The 27186-nt window shown below is 38.7% G+C and overlaps 1 protein-coding gene across 1 annotated transcript in view; it reads left to right on the plus strand.

Moving 5' to 3' along the window:
* The window catches only part of nmd3 (NMD3 ribosome export adaptor), a 60241-nt gene extending 46089 nt beyond the window's left edge, over window positions 1–14152 (plus strand). Inside the window, exons 11-15 of the mRNA XM_073041011.1 lie at window positions 2654–2766; window positions 3046–3118; window positions 5158–5264; window positions 11177–11247; window positions 13987–14152. Coding sequence (XP_072897112.1) covers window positions 2654–2766; window positions 3046–3118; window positions 5158–5264; window positions 11177–11247; window positions 13987–14120 — 498 coding nt within the window. The 3' untranslated portion in view covers window positions 14121–14152. The remainder of the gene's footprint in view (window positions 1–2653; window positions 2767–3045; window positions 3119–5157; window positions 5265–11176; window positions 11248–13986) is intronic.
* Window positions 14153–27186: the final 13034 nt, after the last annotated feature.

Below are 27186 nucleotides of genomic sequence, written 5' to 3' on the forward strand. Positions count from 1 at the left end.
GCCCCCTCCTGAAAACGTCAATGTTTACCATCGACTACTGACCCACGGTCTACAGTCATCCCAGATGTCACCTAAGTCTCCACGGAGATGCCATCATTGTGGTGAAGGTCATGTCCAATGGTCTGATTCAGGCAGCAAAAGACCCTCTGCCTGTTCTGTGCTTTGCGAAGCAATGTGCCATGAGAAAACAGCAGAATTCAACCATCAAATCTACAAGGACACAGCTGAAGCAAAGGAGTGAGCATTATTTTCTGACCCCATGACATGGCCCACCGAAACCAGCCTTCTTGGTTACACTTGCAATGGACAACCAGCTTGTGAAATTTAAAGTGGATACTGGATCAGTCATGACCTTGGTAAGTGAATTATCCATATGCCAGATTCCAAAATTCCAATCGCCTGTGTTCTGCAGCTACACTGGATATAGTATGGACATATGGAAATTCTGTGGGGTCTTTATGGCAGATGTTATTATACAGTGGGACCTGTTTTGCTTACCTGTGCATGTGGTCAGGGGAGGCCAACAGCCTAATTTGCTGGGCAGAAATTGGATTAAAAAGATGCCATTGGTGCAGTCCTACATCAGTTGTACTGGGGGGAACCTGGCATTGAATTCCCTATTACAAAAGCACTAGCTGGTTTTCCAAGCTGACACTTCAGATCGATGCTGTTGACCCGAAGAGGAATTGCCAGCTGAAGTTTTAACACGACCCTGCCAGTGCCGTATGTGAATTTGACTGACTACAGAGAGCTCTGCAGTTGGTCAGCTCTAAAGCACAGAATTTGTGCAAGCAAGAGGCTATGAAGCAAAAATATGACATGCTGACTCTGATAGGCTGAGAATGTTTGATACAGAGACAAAATCTACACGAGCATCCCACAGGAAGAAAACTGGCTACTGGCTGTCATCTGGTCAAGTAGTAGAGCTCGTGCTGCCAGATGGACAAATTGTGAGACTTCATTTGGATCATGTATGCCAGTAAACTGCTGGGGTACTCGGGGAAGCTACAGAAGTGTCCTCTACTGATAAAGTCAGTGTCCCAGCAGATGAACCATGGACACTTCATCAAGAGGAGATTCTCAGTCCACTGCCTTCAACATCAGCTAACCAGAGTGGCACAGAAAAAGAAGTTAACCCCCAGTAGTGGTCCACAAGGTTGCGCCAACCATTTGATGGGCTCCAAGCAGGGTAGACATTTCACCATTTTTCTTAGTTTACCACACTTATTCCTTTCCTCTGTGGTTCCCATCTATGGGGGGGGGGGAGGAGTGATGTACTGTCTCAGATTGATTGCGTGGAGGGCTCTCTCTTTTGAGAATGAGCTTTCAAGCATGTTGTTGATTTGGTTTGCCCAGTTCGTAGCTCCTGCACTTTAGGTTGCCCTGTGTATACCATTATTAACATGACACAGTGAAACCTCTACTCCATTGTTATTCTTGCTCCGCGCTTATGTAACAAATTGACCTTTGTAATACTCCCTAGTGTACGGGTGAGTGGTAGGTTCTGGGAGGGTTTGATGAGAATGAGCGAAAGTAAGTGATTCAGTGTAGGATCAGTGTAAATGGGCAGATGATGGTTAATGCAGACTCTGATGTGCATTGAGAGAAACGCTGCCCTTTGTTTCATTTGTTCTCATTTGGACTTTTGTCCTTTTATTATTCTCTTCCATAGTCTAGATATTTTGAACATTGTATCCTATAATTAAATGTCAATACATATTCTGTTTATTTCCTTCCATTGGACATGGACTGCATCTCCATTCTATTATAGTGATATATTCACCAATTCTACAACTGTGTTGCATGTAAAAAATATTCACTGTATTTCCTGAAAGCAAAGAAAACTTTTGTTTCTTACATATGAAACATTGGAATTATCTAACTCTACAAAGATACATTTTCACATTTTCCTTCACAAATTTTGATAATGTAATGTGTATTCCAACCTTCATAAACTTTGTCAACCAATTTTGCTCCTGTTCCCCATTTCTTGCCAAATTCTGTTCACCTAAGTGGTAGGAAAGACATAGCTGTTAACTCTGGAATTACCTCCTCAACTTCTCCACTCTGTATTTCCATAATTTCTTTTTAAGACATTTTTAAAACTTACTTCTTTGAGCAGGCTTTTGTTGGACTGTGCCTGTAATCTCTTTTAAGTGCTGTATTCAGTTTGTTAGATTAAATTTCTGTGATATAATGTGCATTGAGATACTTGCTACACTTTTAAATGTTGTTGTTGCTTCTTTATACCAAGCTGTCAACAGAAATTTAAAATAAGTTAGTACTTAACTGATCCCACAGTAATCCCTTTGTAATCAGGTTACTATACAACATTGGTCAACTATTAACAAAACCATATTTTTAGATATCATCTTTAAAACTTACCCATTTGGATAAATTGGTTTAGCTACTTTTTGATAGTTTTCTAAAAGTGTACATTTGCAGATGCATACAGTTATAGGGCTAATTTCTGGAAAATGTAGAAGTCAGAACTGTTTTCACTAAACTGTTTTCAGAAGATTTTCACTAAAGTGCAATTAATTTTAAGACTTATGTTAGCCCTACAGAAGCAATATAAATGGCAAAAATGTTTGTCAAAATATGTAAGTTATGCTTTAAATTCTTATGTTCTTTTTTCATATTTTTATTCTAGCATACGTTGGCTGAGGCCTGGGTACAAAAAACATCTGAAATGAACACCAATCAACAATACTATTGTCGTACTCATTTAGGGCATTTACTTAATCATGGTGACCTGGTATTGGGGTAAGTAATTTCCTATATAAAACATTAGTTAACTATAGAGCATTATGGCTTGAGATGTGAATTGTCTTCTAAGATGGTAGATTTGAAACATTTATATGCATATACTCAAATCTGCGAATTTTGCTTTTTATTCACAAGCTAGTTATTTTCATTTTACAAAATCCCTGCATAGTATGTGTTCTTAAAGATAAGGTTCTCATAATGTATGTTTGTGTGTGTGTGCGCACGCACATGTTAAAGGATTTATTTGAATTTAAAAGAAATTGCTTTTAATTTTAGGTTTGATTTGGTTAATTCAAATCTCAATGATGAACACGTGAATAAAATGAATCCTCAACGAGTTCCTGATGTGGTAAGAAGCATTCTTATATAATAAAGAGAAATATTTTGTTAATTCTTCTAAAGAATGAATTTGATGTTTATTACAACTCAGAACCAAAATGCCCATTTTGTAATCCAGTGGATTCCAGTTAATTGGGACATATCCGAACTAGTACATTTTGGCCCAATTCAGCAGTTTCCTCAATTAGCTGAAGTTTCATGGAATCGTTAAAAAGGTATATAAAAATAAGACAAAACTATTGTTTCACCGAGTAATAAATTATGTATTTAAATGAATTACAGACAAATTAGAACACCAACAATACTACTACTGTACTATAAAACTGTATTAGTTCCTAATAGTTCCTGACAGAGGAATTCATCCAATGTATGCAGATGTGTTCTTTTGGTTGACTATAAATGAACAAAATCCATGCAGATAACGGACTGGCTTCGCCCACAAACTGCTGGAGGAATGGACTTAAGGTAGAGCAACCACCTCACCTCCCATCACATCCATAACATTTCTCTTTTTGCATATTAGGCATGTCTACAAAAAGACAACACAATAGTTGTTCAAAGCCTCAGCTATTTCTGTATAACCCAATATTAATTCCTGTTTCTTATCTTCCAAGGGACATATGTTCACTTTGATCACCCTGTTCTGCTTAATAATAATAAAAATTACAGTTTTTATATTTAGTGAATTTATTTTCATAGTCTACATTTCCTTTGTTTATTGCTTTTTAAGGCTTTCCCAATCTTCTGGGAAACAAGTAGTTTCTAACTACTATTCATGATTTTGTATACATGATCTTTTAGTTCGTTGCCTTCTTTTATTTCCTTAGTTATCCAAGGCCAGTTAGCTTAATGCCTGTAATCTGTAAAGTGATGTTTAGATTTAGAGGTAATTTATTAGCATAGATACAGGATTAGTTAACAATAGAAGGCAAAGAGTTAGGATAAATGGATGTTTATCTGACTGGCAATCAGTGGCTGCTTCAGGGGTCAGTGCTGACCTTGCAACTTTTCACGATATATAGTAATGATTTGGAAGAAGGGTCCGAGTATAGTATATCTAAATTTGCTGATGACACAAAATTGAGTGGAAAAGTAAACTCTGCAGAGAGGAGTGGATAGACAGTGAATGAGCAAGCATCTAGCAAATGGTATACCATGTTGGTAAATACGAGGTCATCCACTTTGGATGTAAAAATAGAACAGATTGTTATTGGTACAAGATGCAACATGCTGTTACACAGAGGGATTTGGAAATGGTGTGAATTGCAAAAGGCTAGTTTGCAGTACGACAGGTACAAAGAAGGCAAACACAATGTTGCTCTTCATTGATAGAGGGATTAAGTTTAAGAGTAAGAAGGTTTTGCTACAACCGCACAGCATACAGGTGAGGCCACACCTGCAATGCTGGGTGCTGTTCTGCTCTCTTTTGAGAAAAGATTTACTGGTTTTGGAGTTGGTGCAGAAGGGGTAAGGGGTTTGCCAGATTGATTCCAGAGGTGAAGGGGTTGGCATGTGAGAAGAGAGAGTGGGTCGTCTGGGACTATACTCATTGGAATTCAGAAGAATGAGAGGGAACCTTACAGAAACATAAAATAATGAAAGGAATGTATAGGATAGAGACAGGAATGATTTATCATGCTTATACATGCTCATACAGTATAATGCAGCCTTAGTCCATTGTACCATGTTCATTTTTTTGAACAAGTCCATGCTAAACTACAGTTTACACTTGTAGATTTCTTTGTTTATTTTGTTTATAACAAGCTTTATAAAACTGCTTTTCATCGCATTATTTCTCACTTTTCTTTATCCTTCCCACTTTACATCCATGATTTTCTACCACCTTGTAAAACACTTTGAGCTGTAAGTGGTCTAACTGTTAACAACGATGATTGTTAAAAGCATAAACTTAAACTTATAAAAACATCATTCTTAAAAAAAAATTGGAAAATGTTCTTTAGCATGAACTGATTTTATCTGCATTAATTTGAAGATACAATAACTTGTGAATTATTTATACTTATTTATTGATAAGTACTCTTCCTTCAGCTTTTAATCAAGAAGAGCTATGATCGAGCCAGACGGCAACATCGTCGGAACTGGAAACTTAAAGAACTGGATAAAGATCATGACGAGATGGGAACAGATGATGAAAAGTATAGTATAGTCTACTATTTCCTCACAAATCTCATGGTTATAGATATCTGAAGCTGTGTCACCAAACAAAAAGCTACTGTAGGTAGAAATGTCCGAGGAGTTGTTGTATTAATGGGCATTGAGTTGAAAGTACTTGAGTTTGGTGGTTGAATTTTGTAAGATGCAAAGAAAAACAGGAGGTTAACAAGAGGATCAAGGTAGACCATCAGACATAAGAGCAGAGTTAGGCCATTCAGCCCATTGAGTGCATCACCATTCAGTCATGGCTGATTCATCATTTCCTCTCCATTCCATTTTCCTCCCTTTTCCCTGTACTTATTGACACTCTTACTAATCAAGAACAAATCATCCTGCACTTTAAATATACTCAACAACATGATTTCCACGGCTGTTTGTGGTTATGATTCTATGGATTCTTCATCCTCTGGCTAAAGAATCAGATTCAGTAGTATCCAAGACACCTTCAAGGAGCAGTGCCTCAGAAAGGTGGCATTCATTATTAAGAACCCCCATCACACAGAACATGCCCTTTTCTTATTGTTACAGTCAGGAAGGAAGTACATAAGCCTGAAGACACAAACTCCGCGATTCAGGAACAGCTTCTTCCCCTCTGCCATCCGATTGCTAAGTGGTCATTGAACCCATGAATGCTACCTCACTTTAAAAAAAAATAAATTTGTTTTTGCTCTATTTATAATTTTAACTATTTAATATACAAATATATATGCATACTGAATTCACTTGTTTTTTTTCTATATTTATCATGTATTGCATTGTACTGCTGCTGCCAAGTTAACAAATTTCACGACGTATGCCAGTGATATTAATCCTGATTCTGGGTCTTCTAAACGCTAGCAGGTGCAAGCACAGAACCAATAAATGCTCCTCATACATTAACCTTTTCTGTCCCAGGATCATTCATGTAAACTTTCTCTGGGCCCTCTCCAATGCTAGAGCATCCTTTCTTCATTTTGGGTCTCATTGCTGCTCACAGTGCCCCAAATGTGGTCTGATCAATATCATATAAAGCCTATCATTACATTCTTCCTTTTATATTCTAATCCTCTCAAAATGACTTCTAAGATTACACTTACCTTCCTCATTTCATACTTAACCTCCTAGTTAACCATTAGGAAAAGCTGCATTATGACTCACAAGTCCTGTTGACGCTGTGATTTCTGAATTCTTTTTCCACTTAGATACTAGTCTATATTTTTATTCCTTCTACCAAAGTGCATGACCATAGACTTTTCTGCACTGTATTCCATCTGCTACTTTTTTGCTCATTCTCCCAACCCATCCGAGTCCTCCTTGCTCAACTCTTTCTCTTTCCCTCCACCTACCTTTGTATCAAATGCAATCTTGGCCGTAATTCCATCTATTCTCTCACTGAGATAATTAACATGTAATGGGAAAAGTAGTGAACCCAACGTCAACCTCTGTGGAACACCGCTTGTCACTAGCAGCCAACTCTCGAAATTCTGGCATGTTGCTGGTGTCTTCCGTAGTGAAGGTGGATGCAAAATACTTACTTATTTCATCTGTCATTTCTTTGTTCCTTTTGCTACTTTCCCAGGGTCATTTTCTAGCAGTCTAATGTCCACTTTTGCCTTTCTTCATGTATTCTAGTGAACTTTTGATACTCTCTTTTGTATTGACTAGTTTACTTTCATATTTCATTTTTCCTTCCTTTATTGTTTTTTAAATGCTTTCTGTTGATTTTTAAATTTCACAGTCCTCTGGCATCCTGTTCATTTTTTTTCAATATTATATGATTTCTTTATTGCTTTTATGCTTTCCTTGACCTTCCTTGCCACTGTTACTTCATCCTCCCTGTATAATTTTGTTGCTTCTTTGGGATGAAATGATCCTGAACCTTCCGAATTACTCACAGAATCTCCCTCAGTTACTGCTGTACTATCATTCTCCTAGTGTCCACTTCCAATCAACTTTGGCCAGCTCCTCTCTTGTGCCTGTGTCGTTACCTTCACTCAACTGTAATACACTTGTATCCAATTTTAGCTTCTCCCTCTCAAGCTGCACAGTGAATTCTAATATATTATGATCATTGCCGCCTTAAGGATACCTTTACCTTAGCTCCCTAGTCAATTCTGGTTCATTGCACAGCACCAAGTCTAGAATTGCCTTTTCCCTTGTGTATTTAGCTACAATTCATCTTGCAATCATTCTACAAATTCTGTCTCTTGGGATCTAGTGTCTACCTGATTTTCCCAATCTGCATATTGAAGATCCCCATGACTACCTTAACCTTGTCTTTCATTCATGCCTTTTCTATCTCCTGTAATAATTTGTACACCACATCCTAGCTATTTGGAGCCCTGTATATAACTCCCTCAATAATTTTCCTTATTCCACCTCCAGCAACTGGATCTTCCTCCCCCCCCCCCCCCCCCCCCACTCAAAATTCGTCCGCAGGCCAAATGTGATGTGCTGAACCTGAGGACCAGACGGGTAACAAATGCAGCCTTCGAGGTTATGACAGATAATCTTTGCCTATTCTCCTGACTATACCATCTCCAGTTACAATACATTTCTCTTCTCTCCCCCTTCTTGAATTGCTCCCTGAACCACAGTGGTATGGTTGCTCATCTTTCCTACAGCCTCCACTGTTGCCCACACAGAGTACAAATCTCAAACCTTTTTGACAAGTTTAATGGTTGAGGCTTCTGCAGCACTACCTCTTGGATCCCACTACCTGCCTCACTTTCAGCTGAACCCTCTTGGACCTGACATTCGTTAATCTTATGGGTGTGACTGCCTCTTGAAACAGTGTGTCCAGGTAACTCTTCCCCCTCCCTAAAGTGTTGCAGTGTTCAAAGCTCAGATTCCAGGTTATTAGCTTTGAGCCTGAGATCCTTGAACAACTTACAAGCAACCAAATTGGAGATTGCAAAAACTCCGAATAGAGGCTTCAGTAGGCTGACAATGTAATAGGAAGAAAATAGGCAATATTTTGGAAATAAGCAATTCTGGTAATGAACAGTTGAAATCTTGGTTCATACGGCAACATGTATTAGAGACAAAGGGCCAAGAGGTAAATATAATCAATTGTAAGGGTTGAAGAATTTTGAACAGAGTTTAAAGGAAATGTGAGCAATGCAAACAGATTGCTAGAGGAACTCAGCAGACAAGGCAGCATTTATGGAAAAGAGTAAACTGTCGATATTTTGGACCGAGACCCTTCATCAGGACTGGGGAGAAAAAAAATGAAAAATCAGAACAGGAAGGTGGGGAGGAGGGGAGGAAGTAGTGCAGAGTGGTAGATGAGAGAGGGAGAAGGGTGAAGTAAAGAGCTGGGAAGTTGATTGGTGAAAGAGATAAAAGGCTGAAGAAAGAGGGAATCTGATAGAAGAGAGTAGAAGACCATGGAAGATTGGGAGGGAGGAGGAACACCAGAGACAGGAGATGGACAGGTAAGGAGATAAGGTGAGAAGGAAGTGTAAATAGGGAAATGGTGAAAGGGGACAACTACAGGCAGTTTGAGAAGTCGATGTTTGTGCCATCAGGTTGGAGGCTACCAGGATGGAATATTAGGTGTTACTTCTCCAACCTGAGTGTGGCCTCATCATGGCAGTAGAAGAAGCCATGAACTGATATGTCAGGATGGGAATGGGAAATAGAATTGAAATGGGTGGCCACCGGGCAATCCTGCTTTTTCCTGGCGAATACAGCATAGTGCTTGGCGAAGTGGTCTCTCAATCTATCTCAGGTCTCACCGATACAGTATACAGGCCACACCGGAAACACCAGATATAGTAGATGACCCCGACAGACTCTCAGGTTAAGTGTCACTTCACCTGTAAGGACAGTTTGGGACCCAGAATGGTAGTGAGGGAGGAGGTGTAGGGACAGGTGTGGCATTTGTTCCACTTGCAAGGTTAAGTACTGGGGGGAGATCAGTGGGGAGGGATGAATGGAGAAGGGAGTCATGTTGGGAGCGACTTGTATGTTAAAGGAATTGTATTTGGTCTTCATAATAGTTAATTAAATAATAATAATTTGACAGTAACATGATAATAGGGAGCTAAAGGTTGTCATTAGGGTGGAAGAACAGTGCTAGAATTGAACCTCCTCTGGACTCTCGCCAATGACAATAAATCCTTTCTGAGATATGCGGCCCAACATTATTGACAATACTCCGTGTGGCCTGACTAATGTCTTATAAAGCCTCAACATTACCAACTTGTTTTTATATTCTATTCTCCTTGATGTGAAAACTAACATTGCATTTGCCTTCTTTACCACAGACTCAGCCTGTAAATTACCCTTCTGGGAGTCTTGCACAAGAACTCCCAAGTCCCTCTGTACCTCTGATGTTTTGAATTTTCTTCCCATTTAGATAATAATCTGCATTATTGTTTCTTTTACCACAAAGCGTTATCGTACAATTCCCAACACTGTATTCCATTTTCCACTTTTTTGCCATTCTTCCAATTTGTGAAAGTCCTGCTGCAGTCACATTGCTTCCTTAGTACTACTACCCCTCCAGCTATCTTCATATTATCTGCAAACTTTGCCACATAGCCTTCAGATCCCTTATCTAAATCATTGACAAAAGATGTGACCCTTGAGGAACACCACTAGTCACTGGCAACCAACCAGAAAAGGCCCCCATTATTCCCACTCACTGCCTCCTGCCCGTCAGCCATTCCTAATTCCATGCCAGTATCTTTCCTCTTATGCCATGGGATTTTATCTTGTTAAGCAGCCTCATGTGTGGCTAGCACCTTATCAAGTGCATTTTGAAAATCGAGTAAATGACATCCTCTGCCTCTGCCTTGTCCACCCTGCTTGTTACTTCCTCGAAGAACTCTCATCGATTTGTCAGGCAAGATTTCCCTTTACAGAAGCCATGCTGACTTTGATTTATTTTATCATTAGTCTCCAAGTACCCTGAAACCTCATTATTAATAATGGATGCCAAAACTTTTCCAACTACTGATGTTAGACTCACTGGCCTATAATTTCCTTTCTTTTGCCTTCCTCCCTTCTTAAAGAGTGAAGTGACATTTGTAATTTGTAATCAAATGATTCTTGAAAGATCATGACCAATGTATCCGTTATCTCTTCGGCAGTCTCTTTCAGGGCTCTGGGATGTAGTCCATCTGTTCCAGGTGACTAATCCACCTTAAGACCTTTTGAGTTTGCCTAGCACTGTTTCCTTCGTAATAGCAATGACACTCACTCCTGTTCCCTAACACTCACAGACCTCTGGTCCACTGCTGGTGTCTTCCACAGAGAAGACAAATGCAAAATACTCATTAAGTTCACCTACCATTTCTTTGTCTCTAGTTACTACCTCAAATGGTAATAAATTCTGGAACATCTCCCCCCAAAATCTTTGAAACTAAGTGATAAATATTTGCTATATTTTGAGATTTAAGGTGCAAATGTGAGGAAAGCAGGTTGATACAGATTGGCATGTTTCAATTGAGCGACCTCTTGCTCTTGTGATGCAACAATATAATGAGTTACTGAAGCCAAGTGTAGACCACAAAAGGGCAACAAATTGTTTCTTCTTTAAACAAAATAGGATAGCTCTAATCAATATTGGGATTGTTCCATATTATCAGATTTATGCAATTCATTTTCAGAAATTGCCAGTGTGGGATGGGCTCCTAACTGCTGTATTATTAATGTGGTGCTATAATGTAAGATCCTATCCATCTGTATGCTTGTTGTTTGAACATCCTTCATTTTCCTCAACCATCTTCAAGCATCACAACTAGATTTGATCTTAAGTTGATAAGCCAATTTTCTTTTGCTGAAGTGTGCTAAAACATAGCTGTGAGTATGCTGAAAATGTTGAGAAAGGCTGTAGTGGAAAAACTCAAATTACTCTTGATCCATGTAATCTATATATAATAACAAAGATTTCTGTACGTTCTAGACAATACCTAGAATTTCTTGAAGACCTTGAAGATGATGCTATCATCAGAAAAAATATCAATATTTATCGGGGTAAGTTTCACATTGAGGTTGCTGCTTTATGTGACACGAGAGACAATTATTTTCTTTGGTTTTTTTCCCCTCCATCCATACCTGGAATCTTTGACTGAAATCTGTTAAATCTCTTAATCTCATGGTAAAATACATAATTTTTTGACTGAATTCAATGCACATTCAATGTACTTATTGTACTTATGCAATGTCATGCACCTGTTTGAGGGGTGGTAAGAAATGCTGTTCATTGACATTTATTTTCATTCCTGCTATATGTTCGATTTAGTATAGTTATGAAATCAAAACTGGTTTAGCACTTAAGTTGATTTTTGACCCGTAGAATGCTTGTAAGCAGTAATATTTTAATTCCCCACCAAGATGGCATCAGAGTGCCGTCCGGTGCTCATCTCTTTTGGATTGGAAATATTATTATTTGTATTGCAAGTCTGCAGTGCATTGAAAAAGGTAATTGATTTGAGGTACTGTGGACTCGGGTCAGGTGCACCTGCTTCTAAATCTTGTAGTGAAATCTGATGAGCTGATGCATTGTTGGTCATAGTAGTAGAGCATAGAAACATGCTGACCAAGGTGCCAGTCGATGCTAATTTGATATTCCTACATTTATCCTACATCTCTCTAACCTTTCCAATCCACGTACCTGTCCAAATGATTTTTAAATGCTGTTATTGTACTTGCCTGCACCATCTCTTCTGACAGCTCAATCCATGTTCTCCATTCTCTTTACAGAAAATCTTTCTTTTCATTTTGTCTTTAAATACTTCACTTCTCACCTTAAACCCATGACTTCAATTTTTAGATGGGAAAAAGACTATAACTGTTCTCCCCTACCTATGCTCCTCATAATTTTATAAGCATCTATAAGGTCATCCCTCAGCCTCCACCTAAGTTGGAAAAATCCCAGCCTATCCAATCTATCTTTGTAAGTAAAGCCATCTGTTCCAGTGACATCTTGGTGAATTTCTTCTAGACTCTTTCTAATACTACCGCACCCTTTCCTCAGTGTGCATCGGATATTCCAAGTGTGCCCTGACATCTGCAGCATGGTATCCCAGATCTTGTATTCAGCACCCTGGCGGCAAAGGCATGCAAACTTGTATTCTGGCTTGTATACCACCAGCTACTGATCGACCTAACTATGCAGGTTATCAGTCACACACACAGCTTCTTTGGAAACACAGAAGATTCTGCAGAAGCTGGAAAGCCAGAGCAACACGCACATGCACACACACACACCCACCCACCCCCTTTCCAATAATTTTACTTTATTTTAGTGTTGGTGGGGTGGGAACAAACCTGGTTGCATGTAACCTCTGCACAGTAATCAGACGCATTGTTTCTTAAGATCACAGGTTGCCAGTTACACCATATATGTGTCATATATGCCATAGTGGGGTGTGTCAGGAATGGACAGGAGGAGGAGTATAGGAAACTGATACAGGACTTTGTGATATGGTGCAACTCAAACTACCTGCGTCTCAATGTCACCAAGACCAAGGAGATGGTGGTGGACTTTAGGAGATCTAGGCCTCATATGGAGCCAGTGATCATTAATGGAGAATGTGTGGAGCAGGTTAAGACCTACAAGTATCTGGGAGTACAGTTGGACGAGAAGCTAGACTGGACTGCCAACACAGATGCCTTGTGCAGGAAGGCACAGAGTCGACTGTACTTCCTTAGAAGGTTGGCGTCATTCAATGTCTGCAGTGAGATGCTGAAGATGTTCTATAGGTCAGTTGTTGAGAGCGCCCTCTTCTTTGTGGTGGCGTGTTGGGGAGGAAGCATTAAGAAGAAGGACGCCTCACGTCTTAATAAGCTGATAAGGAAGGCGGGCTCTGTCGTGGGCAAAGTACTGGAGAGTTTAACATCGGTAGCTGAGCGAAGGGTGCTGAGTAGACTACGGTCAATTATGGAAAACCCTGAACATCCTCTACATAGCACCATCCAGAGACAGAGAAGCAGTTTCAGCGACAGGTTACTGTCGATGCAATGCTCCTCAGACAGGATGAAGAGGTCAATACTCCCCAATGCCATTAGGCTTTACAATTCAACTGCCAGGACCTAAGAACTTTTTTTTTTTTTTAAAGCTATTATTAATGCTTTTTGAGTTAGTGATTGAGATGCATATCATATTATTACTGAGTTAAGTATTGTATGTAATGAGTTTTTGCTACAACAAGTGTATGGGACATTGGAAAAAATTTTGAATTTCCCCATGGGGATGAATAAAGTATTTATCTATCTATCTATCTATATGGAATCACATATATAGAAACTTGTGAAACAAAACTCTATTAAACAATGTAATATCCACTGCTGTTTCAAGCTCATTGAAACTAGACATTGAACTTGGGATATCTGGATTCTGTTTCAGTGTAATTAGGCTAGGCAAGGGAAGACTGTAAATAAATGTTCATTTTAAGTGGTCCTCCTCAAAGGCATTCATTACAGTATTGTGGAGATATGTTTACTGTATCCAGTGATTTGTGCATTTTCTGACTGTGGGCAAAATTGACATGGATATTTGTGAAAATGTTTTTAATCCAGGATGGCCTGCATTTGTAAAAGGTTTTGTTATTTAAGCCAAAAGAATCTCATTGATTCTTGTAAATTATTTGACATTGTATTTGTTCAATATTCAAACTGTTCCATTTGAAACATCATTATACTGAATTTCAGTTAATAGAAATTATACAAATGTATCTGATTATAGTAAATACAAGTAATTTTTATTCACAGATTCCTCAAAAGTTCCAGTTGAAAGTGACACTGATGATGATGGTGCTCCCCGGATCAGTCTAGCCGAGATGTTAGAAGACCTTCATATTTCTGTTGATGCAACAGGTGGTGAGGGTGCAGCAATGATGGACTAAAGAAAAATGTGAAATTAAACTATTGAATTCATTGTGTTGGTAACGTGAGACAGTGTTCAATCTAGCTTGCCGTGAAAGAGGAAATCGCTATGTAAATATTTCCATTTTACTTAGTATAGCCAGCACAGAGATTCCTATTTTCAAGCTAATATATAAGGTTTGAATTCGTAGCAGTTGAGGAAATTATCTAATTTTCAGCAAATATTCTACAAGTTAAGGAACTTGATAACAGATTGGAGGTATGAAGTTTTTTTATGAATCTGTGGAGCTTTGTGTCTGGTGGCATTTTAAGACAATTTCAGAATCCTGATTACTGATTGTTATCACTTAAGGTTAGGCTTAAGCTTGTTTTTTTTAAGGAATTTTTTTGTTTGAATTTGAGATTCTAGATATGATAGCTAAAAATATTTATTGTTAACTATGCAATATTGAAATAATACAAATAGGTGGAAAATATCTAATCCATAATGACATTATATTCTCAATAAATTTTCCTTTTTTTAAATTAATTTTTTATGCGTTTCTACAAAACAAATACAAAAAAAACCATCAACAAAATGAAGATTAATACAGTGCAAAACAAATGTATCTAATATATAATTCATAACAATAAGGAAAAAGCACCCAAAATAAAATCATATAAAGTTAGTATCCTCCCCACCCTCCCACTACAAAACTCCAGGTCAAACATTACAATATGTAAGAGAAAAATTAATCGGAGCGTTTGACCCTACAGAGCTGTAAATATATATATAAAAGAGTATAATGCCTACTACCAAAACTATAATGTAGTTCCCATCAAAAAGAAACCGTAAAACTTACAGGAAAAAAAGCTGAAATAAGGGATTATGGTACAGAAAAAAAAGAATAAACAATCTAAAGAGGAGTTATGACATTATTCAAGAAAAGGTCCCCACACCTTATGAAACTTTATGTCCGAATTGAGATGTGAATAATGAATTTTTTCAGGGTCTAAACAGGACATATATCAACCTACAGTCAGCTCTCCTTATCCGCAGGGGATTTGTTCCGGGACCCCTCGTGGATACCAAAATTCGTGGATGCTCAAGTCCCTTATTCAACCTGTCTCAATGTGGTGGACCTTATTTAACCTGTCTCAGTGCGGTGGACATTAGGACCCGGCGGCAGAGATCTGAATCCGCAGTGTTTCTGTTCGTGAAAATAAAGTGGAAATAATAAAGCGATCAGAAAGTGGTGAAACGCCATCGGTCATTGGAAAAGTGTTAGGCTACGTTGGTCAACAATCGGAATAATTTTAAAGGATAAAGTGAGAAAGGCTCTGCCCCGATGAAAGCTACAATTATTACTGAGCAACACAGTGGTTTAATTTTGTGGTTTTGGGTTTTTGATCCTCCACATCAACCAGGCATTGTAGAAAGCGCACTCGGGAGCGGTCTGTCCTGAGTCCCGAGAACTTCCGTTGCCAAGCCTGGCGCTGAAACATACGTTTTTAAGTGTTTTATACGCATAGAAAGGTGAAATATATACTAAGACAAACGTTTGACTAACTGACGCTAAATAATACCGGATGTACCTGTTCCAACTTATTTAGTAAGAGAACTTCTGATTTTTTTAAGATCCATATAACCCATACACATCCTCCCATATACTTTAAATCATCTCTAGATGACTTATAATACCTAATACAATGTAAATGCTATGTAAAATGGTTGTTATACTGCATTGTTTAGGGAATAATGATAGGAAAAAAAAGCCTGCACATGCTCGAACAACAAGTGCTGGAAGAGCACGTCCAGGTTTTCGCGATTCACGGTTGGTTGAATTCGCAGATAAGGAGGGCTGACTGTAATTAAGTTTTCTTAAACAATGGCATTTCTTTATTTTCTTGTGCTGATCTAGGCAAATTTGATCTTTTTAGACACTTTTCAAGGAGGGTCTCTGTAATGCAGGATATCCAAAAGCCTGTGTCTGCCTGAAAATGTATATAACAGTGAGGCAGACCAGATTTTATTTTCTTCACATAACCTTGGAAAAAGTAAATGCTGTCCATGACGTTCAAGGTGTAAATATTGGCTTCCCTTATGCAACTTGAACTGTCATGGAATCTTTTGCATCTACCAGAAAAGGACATCCGGGACATGCCCTCTTCTCATTGCTACCATCAGGGAGGAGGTACAGGTGCCTGACAGCTCGTACTCAATATTTCAGGAACAACTTCTTTTCCTCTGCCATCAGTTTATGAATGAATGAACAATACCTTGCTATTGCTATTTTGAATTAATTATTTATTGTAACTTCTTGTAATTTTTTACATCTTGCAAAGTACTGCTGCCACATAACGACTTTCAGGACATACACTCTGTGGCTACTTTATGAGATACCTCCTGTACCTAATAAAGTGGCCACTGAGTGTATGTTTGTGGTTGTCTACTGTAGCCCATCCACTTCAAGATTCAACATGTTGTGCATTCAGACATGCTCATCTGCACACTACTGCATGGTTATTTGAGTTACTGTTGCCTTTTTATCAGCTTGAACCAGTCTGGCTATTCTCTTCTGACCTCTCATTAACAAGACGTTTGCAGCCACAGAGCTGAGCTCACTGGATGATTTTTGTTTTGCTTTTTGCACCATTTTCTGTAAAGTAGAAATGTGGGGAAATCACAGGAGATCAGCATTTTCAGAGATGCTTAAACCAGCCTGTCATACCACTAACACTCATTCCACAGTCTGTCACTGAGATCACATTTCTTCCTCATTCTGATGTTTGGCCTGAAGAAAACAAAACCTCTTGACCATGCATTGAATTGCTGCTGCATGATTGGCTGATTAGATATTTACATTAACAAGCAGGCATTTCTAATAAAGTGGCCACTGAGTATATATCAGTGATAATAAATCCTAATTCTGAAAATTTAATGCCTTTTGTAAATGGTATTACCTGCACTATAGTTAAATGCACTGTCTCTGAGATGCCATATTATTTCATGTTTAAATTTCTGTAATGTGTATGAACATACTGGAATACTCTGTTAAAACATACAGGCATGCTGGGCGCAATTTAAACAAGTGTCACTCTTCATAAAGTCAGAATTAGAAAGGCTCACTTATGGTGGAAGGTCATTGAGAAGGCACTTTGGGCTTAGTCATTCTCCAGGAATGGAGAATTGGATTTTTTTGTAGTAATGTCCTGGCAGAGATTGTTTGTTTAAATAATCATAGCCATCTTCCTTTGGATATATACAACTACAGAAAATTTAAAGTTTTATCTTTTTCTTTGATGTCATCTTTATTAGCAAGGTTATTTTTCATATTTTCATCCATGATCCATCCATCAGATATGTTCCCCCACTTTCCTGTAACCTTATCCCCCTCACATACCTCTCCTGCCTCACCTATGCTATAGGCAATTACAGTAACTAATTAAGTTTGTTCAACCACCATTCAACCAAAAGAATACCAGTGAATGCAGCCAAATGGAACAGAGTTCCTCTGGGGCCAAGTGAAAAACACAATACCAACAGTCATACACAACACAAGGTACATATAACACATAAGATAGCAGGTAAACATTCAGCCACACAAAGAATATATAGCGCAAGTCCCTGAGTGACATGTCCTATGAATTGATGGTGCATGGGTGTTATCGGCAAGGAAAAGCAGTGCTCAGCAGTCCACAGATGAATGTATGCACGCACGCAATCCAGCTTGTCATTCCACTGGATGACAGCTTGCCCCCAAATCAATATGGACGCCGTGCTTCACTGCCTCTGACAATTTCTCTTCTGGACTGCTGCAACAGGCAAGCCCACGGCTTGAGGCCTTGTCTTCGCTACAACTGAGGCTACACGGCTCCCCAACCATCTAACCAATAAACAAGGGAAATGGACTTGCAGTATTTCACATTACCAATGTCCAACAGGGTCTTGCGATCGCAAGAGAAACATCTAAGGCAGACAATCGCTGTTGGACTGTGTGCCACCTTCGCACACAGACTGCCTTCCTGTCAGCAGGCAGCAATACAGTCTAGCGCCTGTGCCAACGAGCACCTCATTGATGGAGTAGACCTGCAGTTCTTGAAGTTCTTAATGTCCTGCATTGTGTTGTGATCGTTTAAAAAAAAGCATAAAAAAGCCAAAAACACCTTTGTTTGGCCCCAGGGGAGGCCAATGCATTCCAGCGTTCTGCCATATTACCAAAAGATCCATCTATCAGTGCATCTTTGTGACAAGGGAGGAAACTGGAGGAGCCAGAGGAAACCCATGCAGAATTGGAGAATGTTTCAATTGACATGGATAGAACCTGAGGTCAGGATTAAATGTGGGCCTACTGGAGTAGTTTGCCTGCAGCACAGATTGCTGTGCAGCTGTTTCTAATTCCTCCTGAAATGACTTACTGCAGTTAAAAGTCAATGTGTATAAGCCAAACTGAGGTAAGTTTCTTTCCATGAAAATGAATGAACCAGATGGAGTAATCCAATAGGTTTGTGGTTACTGTGAAACAATATTACCTCCTCATTCCATATTTATTTAAAAATGTCAATAAATATTTGTTTTCCTCACTGAAGTGCAGTTTCCACCTTCTTGGCCATTTCATTAGTGGTCAGGACTCTTCTGAAGAATTATGCATTCTTTCAATTTGCCTTTATAACATCAGTAAATAACAGATCTGATAAAACATCATAAGCATGTGCTGAGAATGATAGGAAACTTTGTGTTGACTCATGTAGCAGATAACTCCTGGACATTACTTCAATCCAGACAAAACTCATTAAATCTTTCAATTCGTCAGCTATTTCTTTTTGTGCTGCCAGGTTTAGCTTCAGGTTTTTGTACAATGATGAATATTTTTACTTACTTTGAAAATGCCAACCTAATGCAAAAATCTGAATTTGAATTAGTTTAGAGTAAGAGATACCAAATTGTATCCTCCAGTGATTATCATTTAAAATCTGATGCTCATACTTTGGATTTTTCCACATTAATGCTTGACTGAATATGCATAATTCCTGGAGGAACTTAGGATAGACATGGTTAAGAAATATTAATGTCGTAGTCAAGTATCCATTGTTAAAACAATGTCCTGGTCATATTTCATGCAGTCAGGGACTGAAGCTGAATTTTAAAATTTAATCTGAGTGCTTTGGACAAGTAGTTTGGGTTCCTGCCAGGTGATGCTGGAGTGGAAGGTGGTGTGAGCCAACAATGACATCATTTCATCAGATGTGCAGGAGAACATTGAAAGGTGTGGCCTTTATACTTATCAATTGCAGGTTATTTAATTTGCAGAGTATGCCCCCTCCTGGATATCCATGCCTTCATTAGAGCATTTTACAATATATGGTATATTGAATCTAGTATGTAATATATCACTCTTACATAGCAACAGAGCACCTGTTTGTTGCATTATGGTATTCTTATGTTCACATGGTAGTCGGTAAAATTTGTATGTAAACATTTAAATATTTAATTAAATATTTTTCTGCAGCTGTGCAGAATGTTCTAAGATAAACATTTTTGGGTGTCAAGGTTTGGATATACAGGACAAAATCCAGAACACTGGCAGCCTACCATTGTCCTCCCTCTCAGCATAAATTTCTCATCAGACCCCTGAGTTTGCCTGTTTATGAGTTCAGAATGCTGATGCTCAATACCCCACCCCTAAAGAAGAGGGCTGTTGAAATACAGAGGGACATTCACAAAATGCTGGAGGAGTTCAGCAGGTCAGGCAACATCTATGAAACAGTCAATGTTTCAGGCCGAGACCTTTCATCAGGACTGAAGAGGAAGGGGAAAGAATGCTCTGAGACCTCTGCTGCTCTCCAATTCTTCAATGATATGCTCACCAGACTTGCTTCCAGATCCATGTGCCCCTCCTGGGAATGTCTGCCACCATCTTGTGCCACATGGCTTCCAGCCACATTTCCAGACCTCCCAGTTTGGGCTCAGTGAGGATCCCAGATACCTGCTTTTGACTGTTCTCCTGCTGCTTTTCCTTCTGGATACTTCTCTCCTTTTTCAGTCCTGATAAGTGTCTCAGCCCAAAATATTGATTGTTTATTCCCCTCCATAGATGCTGCCTGACTTGCTGAGTTCCTTCAGCATTTTGTGTGTGCTGCTCTGGATTTCCACCATCTACAGACTGACTCTCTTGTGTTGTTGAGCTATAGAGCATATCCTTGGTAAAATAGAAATAATCCTTAGGATATTCTAAAAGGAATTAGGTGGGAAATTGTGGGCATTTCAAAGCTGAAATTAAATTTATTATCTAAGTACATATATGTCACCATATACAACCCTTAGATTTAATTTCTTATAAGGAATCATTGTAAATACAAGAAACCCAATAGAGTCAATGAAAGACTGCACCCACCAGGACAATGTGAGGATTGGCTCTTGGACTTCCAGTTTTCTCTTTCTGGTCAACAGTCATCTCTTTGGTCTTGCTGACATTGAGTGAGAGGTTGTTGTGGCAACACTTAGCCAGATTTTCAGTCTCCCTCTATATGTGGATTTGTCACCAGCTTGATTCAGCCAATGGTGTTTGGTATTCAGTGGTATTTGCAGCAAATTTAAAGATGACATTGGAAATGTACTTAGCCACTCAGTCATAAGAGTAAACCAAGTACAGCAGGGAGAGTACATCCCTGTGGCATACCTGAGGTGAAGGAAATTGTGGAGGAGATGTTGCTAATCCAAACTGACTGGGGCCTGCAAGTGAACAAACTAAGGATCCAATTGCACAAGGAGGTATTGAGCCCTAGGACTTGAAGCATATTGATTAGTTTTGACAATAAGATGGTATTGAATGTCAAGCTGTAGACAAAGAAGAGCAAAGATGTATGCATCTTTGCTATCCACATGTTCCAGGGTTGAGTGAAGAACCAATGAAATGGCAACTTCTGTTGAACAGCTGTGACGGTAGGCAAATTGAAGTGGATCCAAGTTATTTCTCAGGCAGGAGTTGATGTTTCATCACTAACCTCTTAAAGCACTTCATCACAGTGAATGTAAGTGCTACTGGACAATAGTCATTAGGCAGGTTACCACTTTCTTCTTTGGCACTGGTATAATTGAAGCCTGCTTGAAGCAGGTGGGTACCTCACATTGCCAAACTGAGAGGTTAACACTCAAGCCAGTTGATCTGCACAGATCTTTGCTGCTTGACTAGTTACCCTATCTCGGCCGGATGCTTTCCGTGGGTTCACCCTCCTGAAGGATGGCCTCACTTTGGCCTCAGAGACTGAAATCATGGTGTATCGGGCTGTGGGAGTTTGTAAGGGGGTCTCCATGTTTTGATGGTCAAAGTGAGCATAAACAGCATCAAGCTCATCTGGGGTGAAGCCCTGTTGTCACCTATGATGCTTGGTTTCACTTTGTATTAGGTGATTGCATTCAAGACCTGCTACAGCTGTCAAGCATCCTTCAGTGATTCAAATTTGGTCAGGAATTGCCACTTTGCACATGGCTTTCCAGTGATTGTATTTGTGCCTGTTACATTTAACCTTGTCGCTAGACCTGAATGCCTCTGATCTGGCTTTCAGCAGATTGTGGATCTCATGGTTCATCTCTAGGGCTTCTGGTTAGGGAAGTCTCTGAATGACTTTGTGGGGCATAGTTGTCAACAACTGCTTTCATTAAGTCTGTTACAACTGTGGTGTATTTGTTCAGGTCCTCTGAGTCCTTGAACATAGCACAGTTTACCAACTCGAGGAGTTCCGTAGCCACTCCTCAGCCTACCACAACCAGCTGTTCGTTGTCCTTATCTCTGAAGCCTTGCTCTTTAGCCTCTACCTGTATGCAAGTCGGAGGAGGACAGCTAAGTGATCAGATATCCTTAAATGTGGTGTAGGGATGGATTGGTAATCATTCCTAATCATTGTGTAACAGTGGTCAAGTGTATTGGAACCCCTGGTGCTGCAAGTGACAGGTTGATGATAATTGGGCAGAGATTTCTTCAAACACCCTGATTGAAGTCCCTGACAATGATTTGAAAGGCATCTGGGTAGTCTTTTCTTGTTTGCTAATTGCGGCACTCGATACATCAAGTGCTTGCTTAACATCTGATGCATTCGGGATCTTGGTCAATAGCAATATCAATACAATCATCAGATGTTCCAGCTCAGGGAAGCGAGAGTGTAATGTGGCTGTATCCAAGCACCACGAAGAGTTTAGCATGAAATACAGATCCCACCTTTTGCCCTCTTTGAATCAGCAATCTAGTGTATCTAGAAGCCGTTGGACTTTCCAATGTCTCTGGAGTGTCCAGAATGAGCCAGGTCTTCGTGAAACATAGGACACAGCAATTCCTCATTTCCCTCTGATACAGCAATCTTGCCCTTAGGTCCTCAATATTGTTCTCCAGCAACTGTGCATTTGCTCACAAGACGCTGGATAGAGGAAGTTTCATGCCTCTTTGTTTCAGTCTGGTTTGGAGTTCTCTCCTTCCTCTCTTTCAGCCATGGTGATGTACCTCATCCACTTAAAGCATGTTTGAGAGTTAAGTCCACTAAGTCCTTCAAGATCGTGAAAATGCTAGTTTATTAAGATGGTTCAAAAGTATGTTGCTTAAAGGGAAATTACTGGCTGCAGACTGCAGTAAAAGTAATTCAGAAGTATATTTTGAAGTTTGTTAGCAGCCGAGGTTCACCAGTGCCATCTGTCCATTGTTGGGTAAATTGATTCCTTTTTCAGTTTCAGCATTCATTTGAAACTCTGGTTAGGAATATCATCTGTAAGCCTATCGTTGTGGAAGAGGATATGTAGAAAGATGGGTGCTGCATTGTTTTTGGTATACAGAAACTATTTTTGACTACAGTAAAAACAGAATGCTATATGTATTTTGCAGAATTATCACCTTTGTTTTAAATAACATGTATTCTAAGTGAATACATTCTTCTATTACTTTCTTTTTGGCTGCTCCATTTATTTGTTCATGTTTTTAAAAACAAAGTGCAGTAGGTGAATGCTGGAAAATGGGTGTGAATGTCACTTGACTGAAACTTCCCATTTTACACCACAAGTGAATTTCATGGGGATGGAAAACAATTTAAGAATGGTTTGGAAAGTTTTTGTTCAAAATTATAAAACCCACGGAATTACCAAAAAAGAAATGAATGTTAGACATTGTATATGCAAGAGCTGATGTTATTTTCTGTGGCTTATAATTACAACCATTTGATGCGAGTATATTTCACCTTCCAGTCTTGCAATAGAACTTAATTTCTTGGCATAGAGCGTGATACTGCTAGAGATATTGAAACACCTAACTTTTGTAGCAGAACTTGGATATGCATGATACTGTACAATTGAGACTTTTATAGAATGGAGTTCTGGAGGAGAAGGGGAAAAAATCAGAACATCAACAGTTGCCAGGTGACAGATACAGATTTACACCATGTGCTCCTGGTAATCAGACCTGTATTACGCATTACTGGGTGGAATCTCTTATAATTGATCAATGTAATGCTGTCCGTAGGATTTTGCACAATGATGTTTACAATAAATGATGGCTTAGCTGGAAAGGACAGCAATCCATACAACCACTAGCTATTAACCTGCTGTTAAACACAGGGAATTTGGTAGTTTTAAAAAAAATCAAGCTGGGCTCATTCACTAGTTTAATGTAAACACAAGCATCAGACCACTTACTTTTTTTCTTAACCATAATAGCTGAAAGTACTGGAGGCAAAGAAGTTGATGCTCAATAATCTTTGCCTGAACCGTGCAGTGGGATGTCAACTGTGGTAGTGGGTATCATGTCATTTGAAGGAGGTAACAGATGTCTCTGATTGCCTTCATTAACCACAGCTTCTCTCAACATGTTTACCACAGCACTGCATTTACTTGCTGCCCAGATAATGATTTCTCTAAGCTTTCTTCCTCTGTGGATGTATTACAGCTCTGCCTGCTTTTAAAAAAATCATAAACCTTCAAGCTAGAACTAAATTATGAAAAGGGTATCAGTTTTTAGAAACAGGCTTTTTTAGTGCCTCAATATTCATAAAGGTTAACCAACCACCTAACAAATGGCAACAGGAGTGATTCTATAACCAAAATTGGTGACATTAACAAAGATTTTGCAATGATTTGGAGGAGGAGAGGTGAAGATGCTTTTTAGTAATACTGAAAATGTTTGATTTGTGATCAAATAAGTTTTTGATGCATGATCAAGGTTTCACCAGACTTTATGCAGCCTGTCTTTGTCAGGATAGTAAGCAAATTAAATTCAAGTGCAACACACAGAAAATGCTGGAGGAACTTAGCAGGTCAAGCAGCATCAATGGAGATGAATAAGCAGTCAGTGTTTTGGGCCAAGACTCTTTTAGCTTGAAATAGTTTATGTACAAATTCAAGTGGACAGTAATCACAATGAACTAAAATGGAGAATGCCAAAGAATCATAGAATGGTTAAGGCACAGAAGTTAGTTATTTGCTTATATCCGTGACAACTCCATACCAGACTGACTTTCTATCAGGGCAACTCCAACTTCTGGTTCTCTATTGATAACCTTACAAATTCTTCTTTGTATGCTCATCCAAAGTTCTTTTGAGGACCACAATGGAACCTGCCTCTGTCACATCAACAGGCAGACCAGTCTTGATTCCAACAAATTTTCTGAAAACAAAAAGCTTTAACTGGTTTCACTTTTAACTTTTGACAGTGGAAGGAGACTGGGATTCAATGTTTAGATTAAGATGTTTCTTCTTCAGCATTTTCATGGGGCTAGGCTCAACTGTTTCCTTGCAATATTTGTCAAATAGGAGGTTGGCCAATATTAACTGGGATTCAGAAGAATGCAAGAAACTTTCATAAAACTTACAAAATCTTAACACTGCCAGCCTGATTAAATGTAGAAAGGATGCTTCCCAGTGGCTGGAGAGTCCACTAACAGTGATGACAGCATCAGGTTGATGGATAGCCTGAGAGGTGCAGAGAAGGTTTTTCTCTGGAAGGTGAATGTGTGGAATTCATTACCACAGAAGGAAGTGGAAGTCAAGTCATTAAATACATTGAAGAAAGGGAAGGGAGTATTCCTTAATGCCAGCGGGATCAGTGGATATGTGATAAAGAAAAGAGCAGGGTGCTGAGGTGGACGATCAGCCATGATAGTGTTGAATGGTGGAATAATGCTGAATAACCTACTCTTACTCCTATCCTCCTTGTCTTTTGGACCTCAATATCATTTTAGGATAACAAAAATGCTTTAGCAGTTTTTTCTCATAATTCAAGCTTCCCAAGCGCTAAGAATTTGTTTAGTTATTCTTCCTTTACACAGAATTTTTTTTTAATCAGCCACTAGAGCTAGATGCCAGTGTTATTGTGTAGCCTGAACAAATCAACATAATGTTTGATTAAATTTTGTTCTTTTTTCTATGCAGTTAGTCATCAATTGTTCTTTATTCTTTCGCTGCTGTTGTGATTTGGTTGTAGTATGTAATTCTATATACATTCACAAAGGAGACCTGCTGCTGGCTATCATTTGTGTAACCTACTCTCAATATGCTCATATTTCAATTGTTGCTCCGTTCACTTTCGTATTCTGTTTCACAATCTATAATTTCTGAGCTGCCTCCTTTGACTTTGGAATCGTTCATGACTTGATATAATTTACCGGTATGAATTGTTCTATGATGTTTATGATTCCAAGTTACATTGTAGAAGTAAGAAATCTTATTTCCTGAGAGTAAGACCAGGCTCTTAATAGAGAATACAACTGGAGTAATATCAAGTTAATTCTTCTGGAATTCTATTGACTACCGGAAACCAACTGGAACAGTTCCCACTGTATTTTAACTCATTTTGTTATTAAGTTACAGCTTTCTCTAACTTTATTAGCACTTGTCAAGTATTTTAGTGGAATATTCACACTTGAAAGTGGGATATAATATTTGACATTGTCGTCTTCTGCTGATTAGCCTCTCTGAAGAAGAAAAGTACATGTGTAGTTTAAGTGATTTCTAAATGGATTCACATACTAACAACTAGATAGGTACCAGGACTCTAAAAGTTATAAGAAACATACACTATTGTGGTCCATTTTAAATATTCTAAATAACGTTCTTTTAGATTGTAATACAGGTTTTTAACAAACTGGATGTCACCAGTACTGAAAGAAACATCTTGAGAGTTACCAATAACAGGAAAATTTCATGGTTCTTTTATCAAAATGAGTGACTTTGCTGTTCCTGCAAGGCTTCTCCAGTTATTCTGGTCAATTTTATTTGCATGTCAACAATCAGCTTTGTGCAGTTGCATAGTGTAAGTGAAGCCCATCCTGATTCAGCAGTGTTTCACAATTACTGAAAAAGTATGCAATTTTAGTTAGTTGCCTTGATTGATGAGAACATTTCCTATCAGTTGATGTGAATGTAATCAACCCAGAAAATTCAAATGAATTTACTGACATATTTTCAAAAACAAAGAGGGGCCTGTTGGATCAGTTATATGGAGAGCTCAAGTGTGAATTAACAGTTGAACAGCTGGGTTCTCGATGCGATTCAATTGTATAACCTATCGAAAAGGATTTTAGTGATTTTTAAATAGTTGAATATAAAGCAGCAATAAATTGATAGTCCACTTTCCATTTGACTGTTTCCATTGAAGTCATGGGGTAAAAGTGTCCTGAAACCAATAAAACAGGCTTTCTGATTCTTATCATTAGTCTTACAGAATCAAAAGGATTCCCTTTTATATAGCTTCAACTCAAATACATTGAAGGTCATAATAGTGTAGTTTAATTGGCTGTTTTCAAATTTTATTATATTCCCTTCAGTTTTATTTATATAAGTCCACATCATGGTAACAATCACCCTTGATGTGTCAAAACTAGAATTTGGATCACTTAAGATTAAAATAGCTGGCTGTGAGAAATTGTCCAGGTATGTCATGTTAGACAAATCCAATCCAGTCATATAGTCATATAATACAGACTCAAGCCCTTTGGCCCAACTCATCCACACTAACCAAATTGCCACCTGAACTAATCTTATTAACCTTCATTTGGCCCACATCTGTCTAAACATTTTCTATCCAAGTATTTTTATAAATTCCTGTTAAATGTTGTAATTGTTCCTGCCTCTAC

Source organism: Hemitrygon akajei, chromosome 3 (assembly GCF_048418815.1).
Source record: "Hemitrygon akajei chromosome 3, sHemAka1.3, whole genome shotgun sequence".
Lineage (NCBI taxonomy): Eukaryota > Metazoa > Chordata > Chondrichthyes > Myliobatiformes > Dasyatidae > Hemitrygon > Hemitrygon akajei.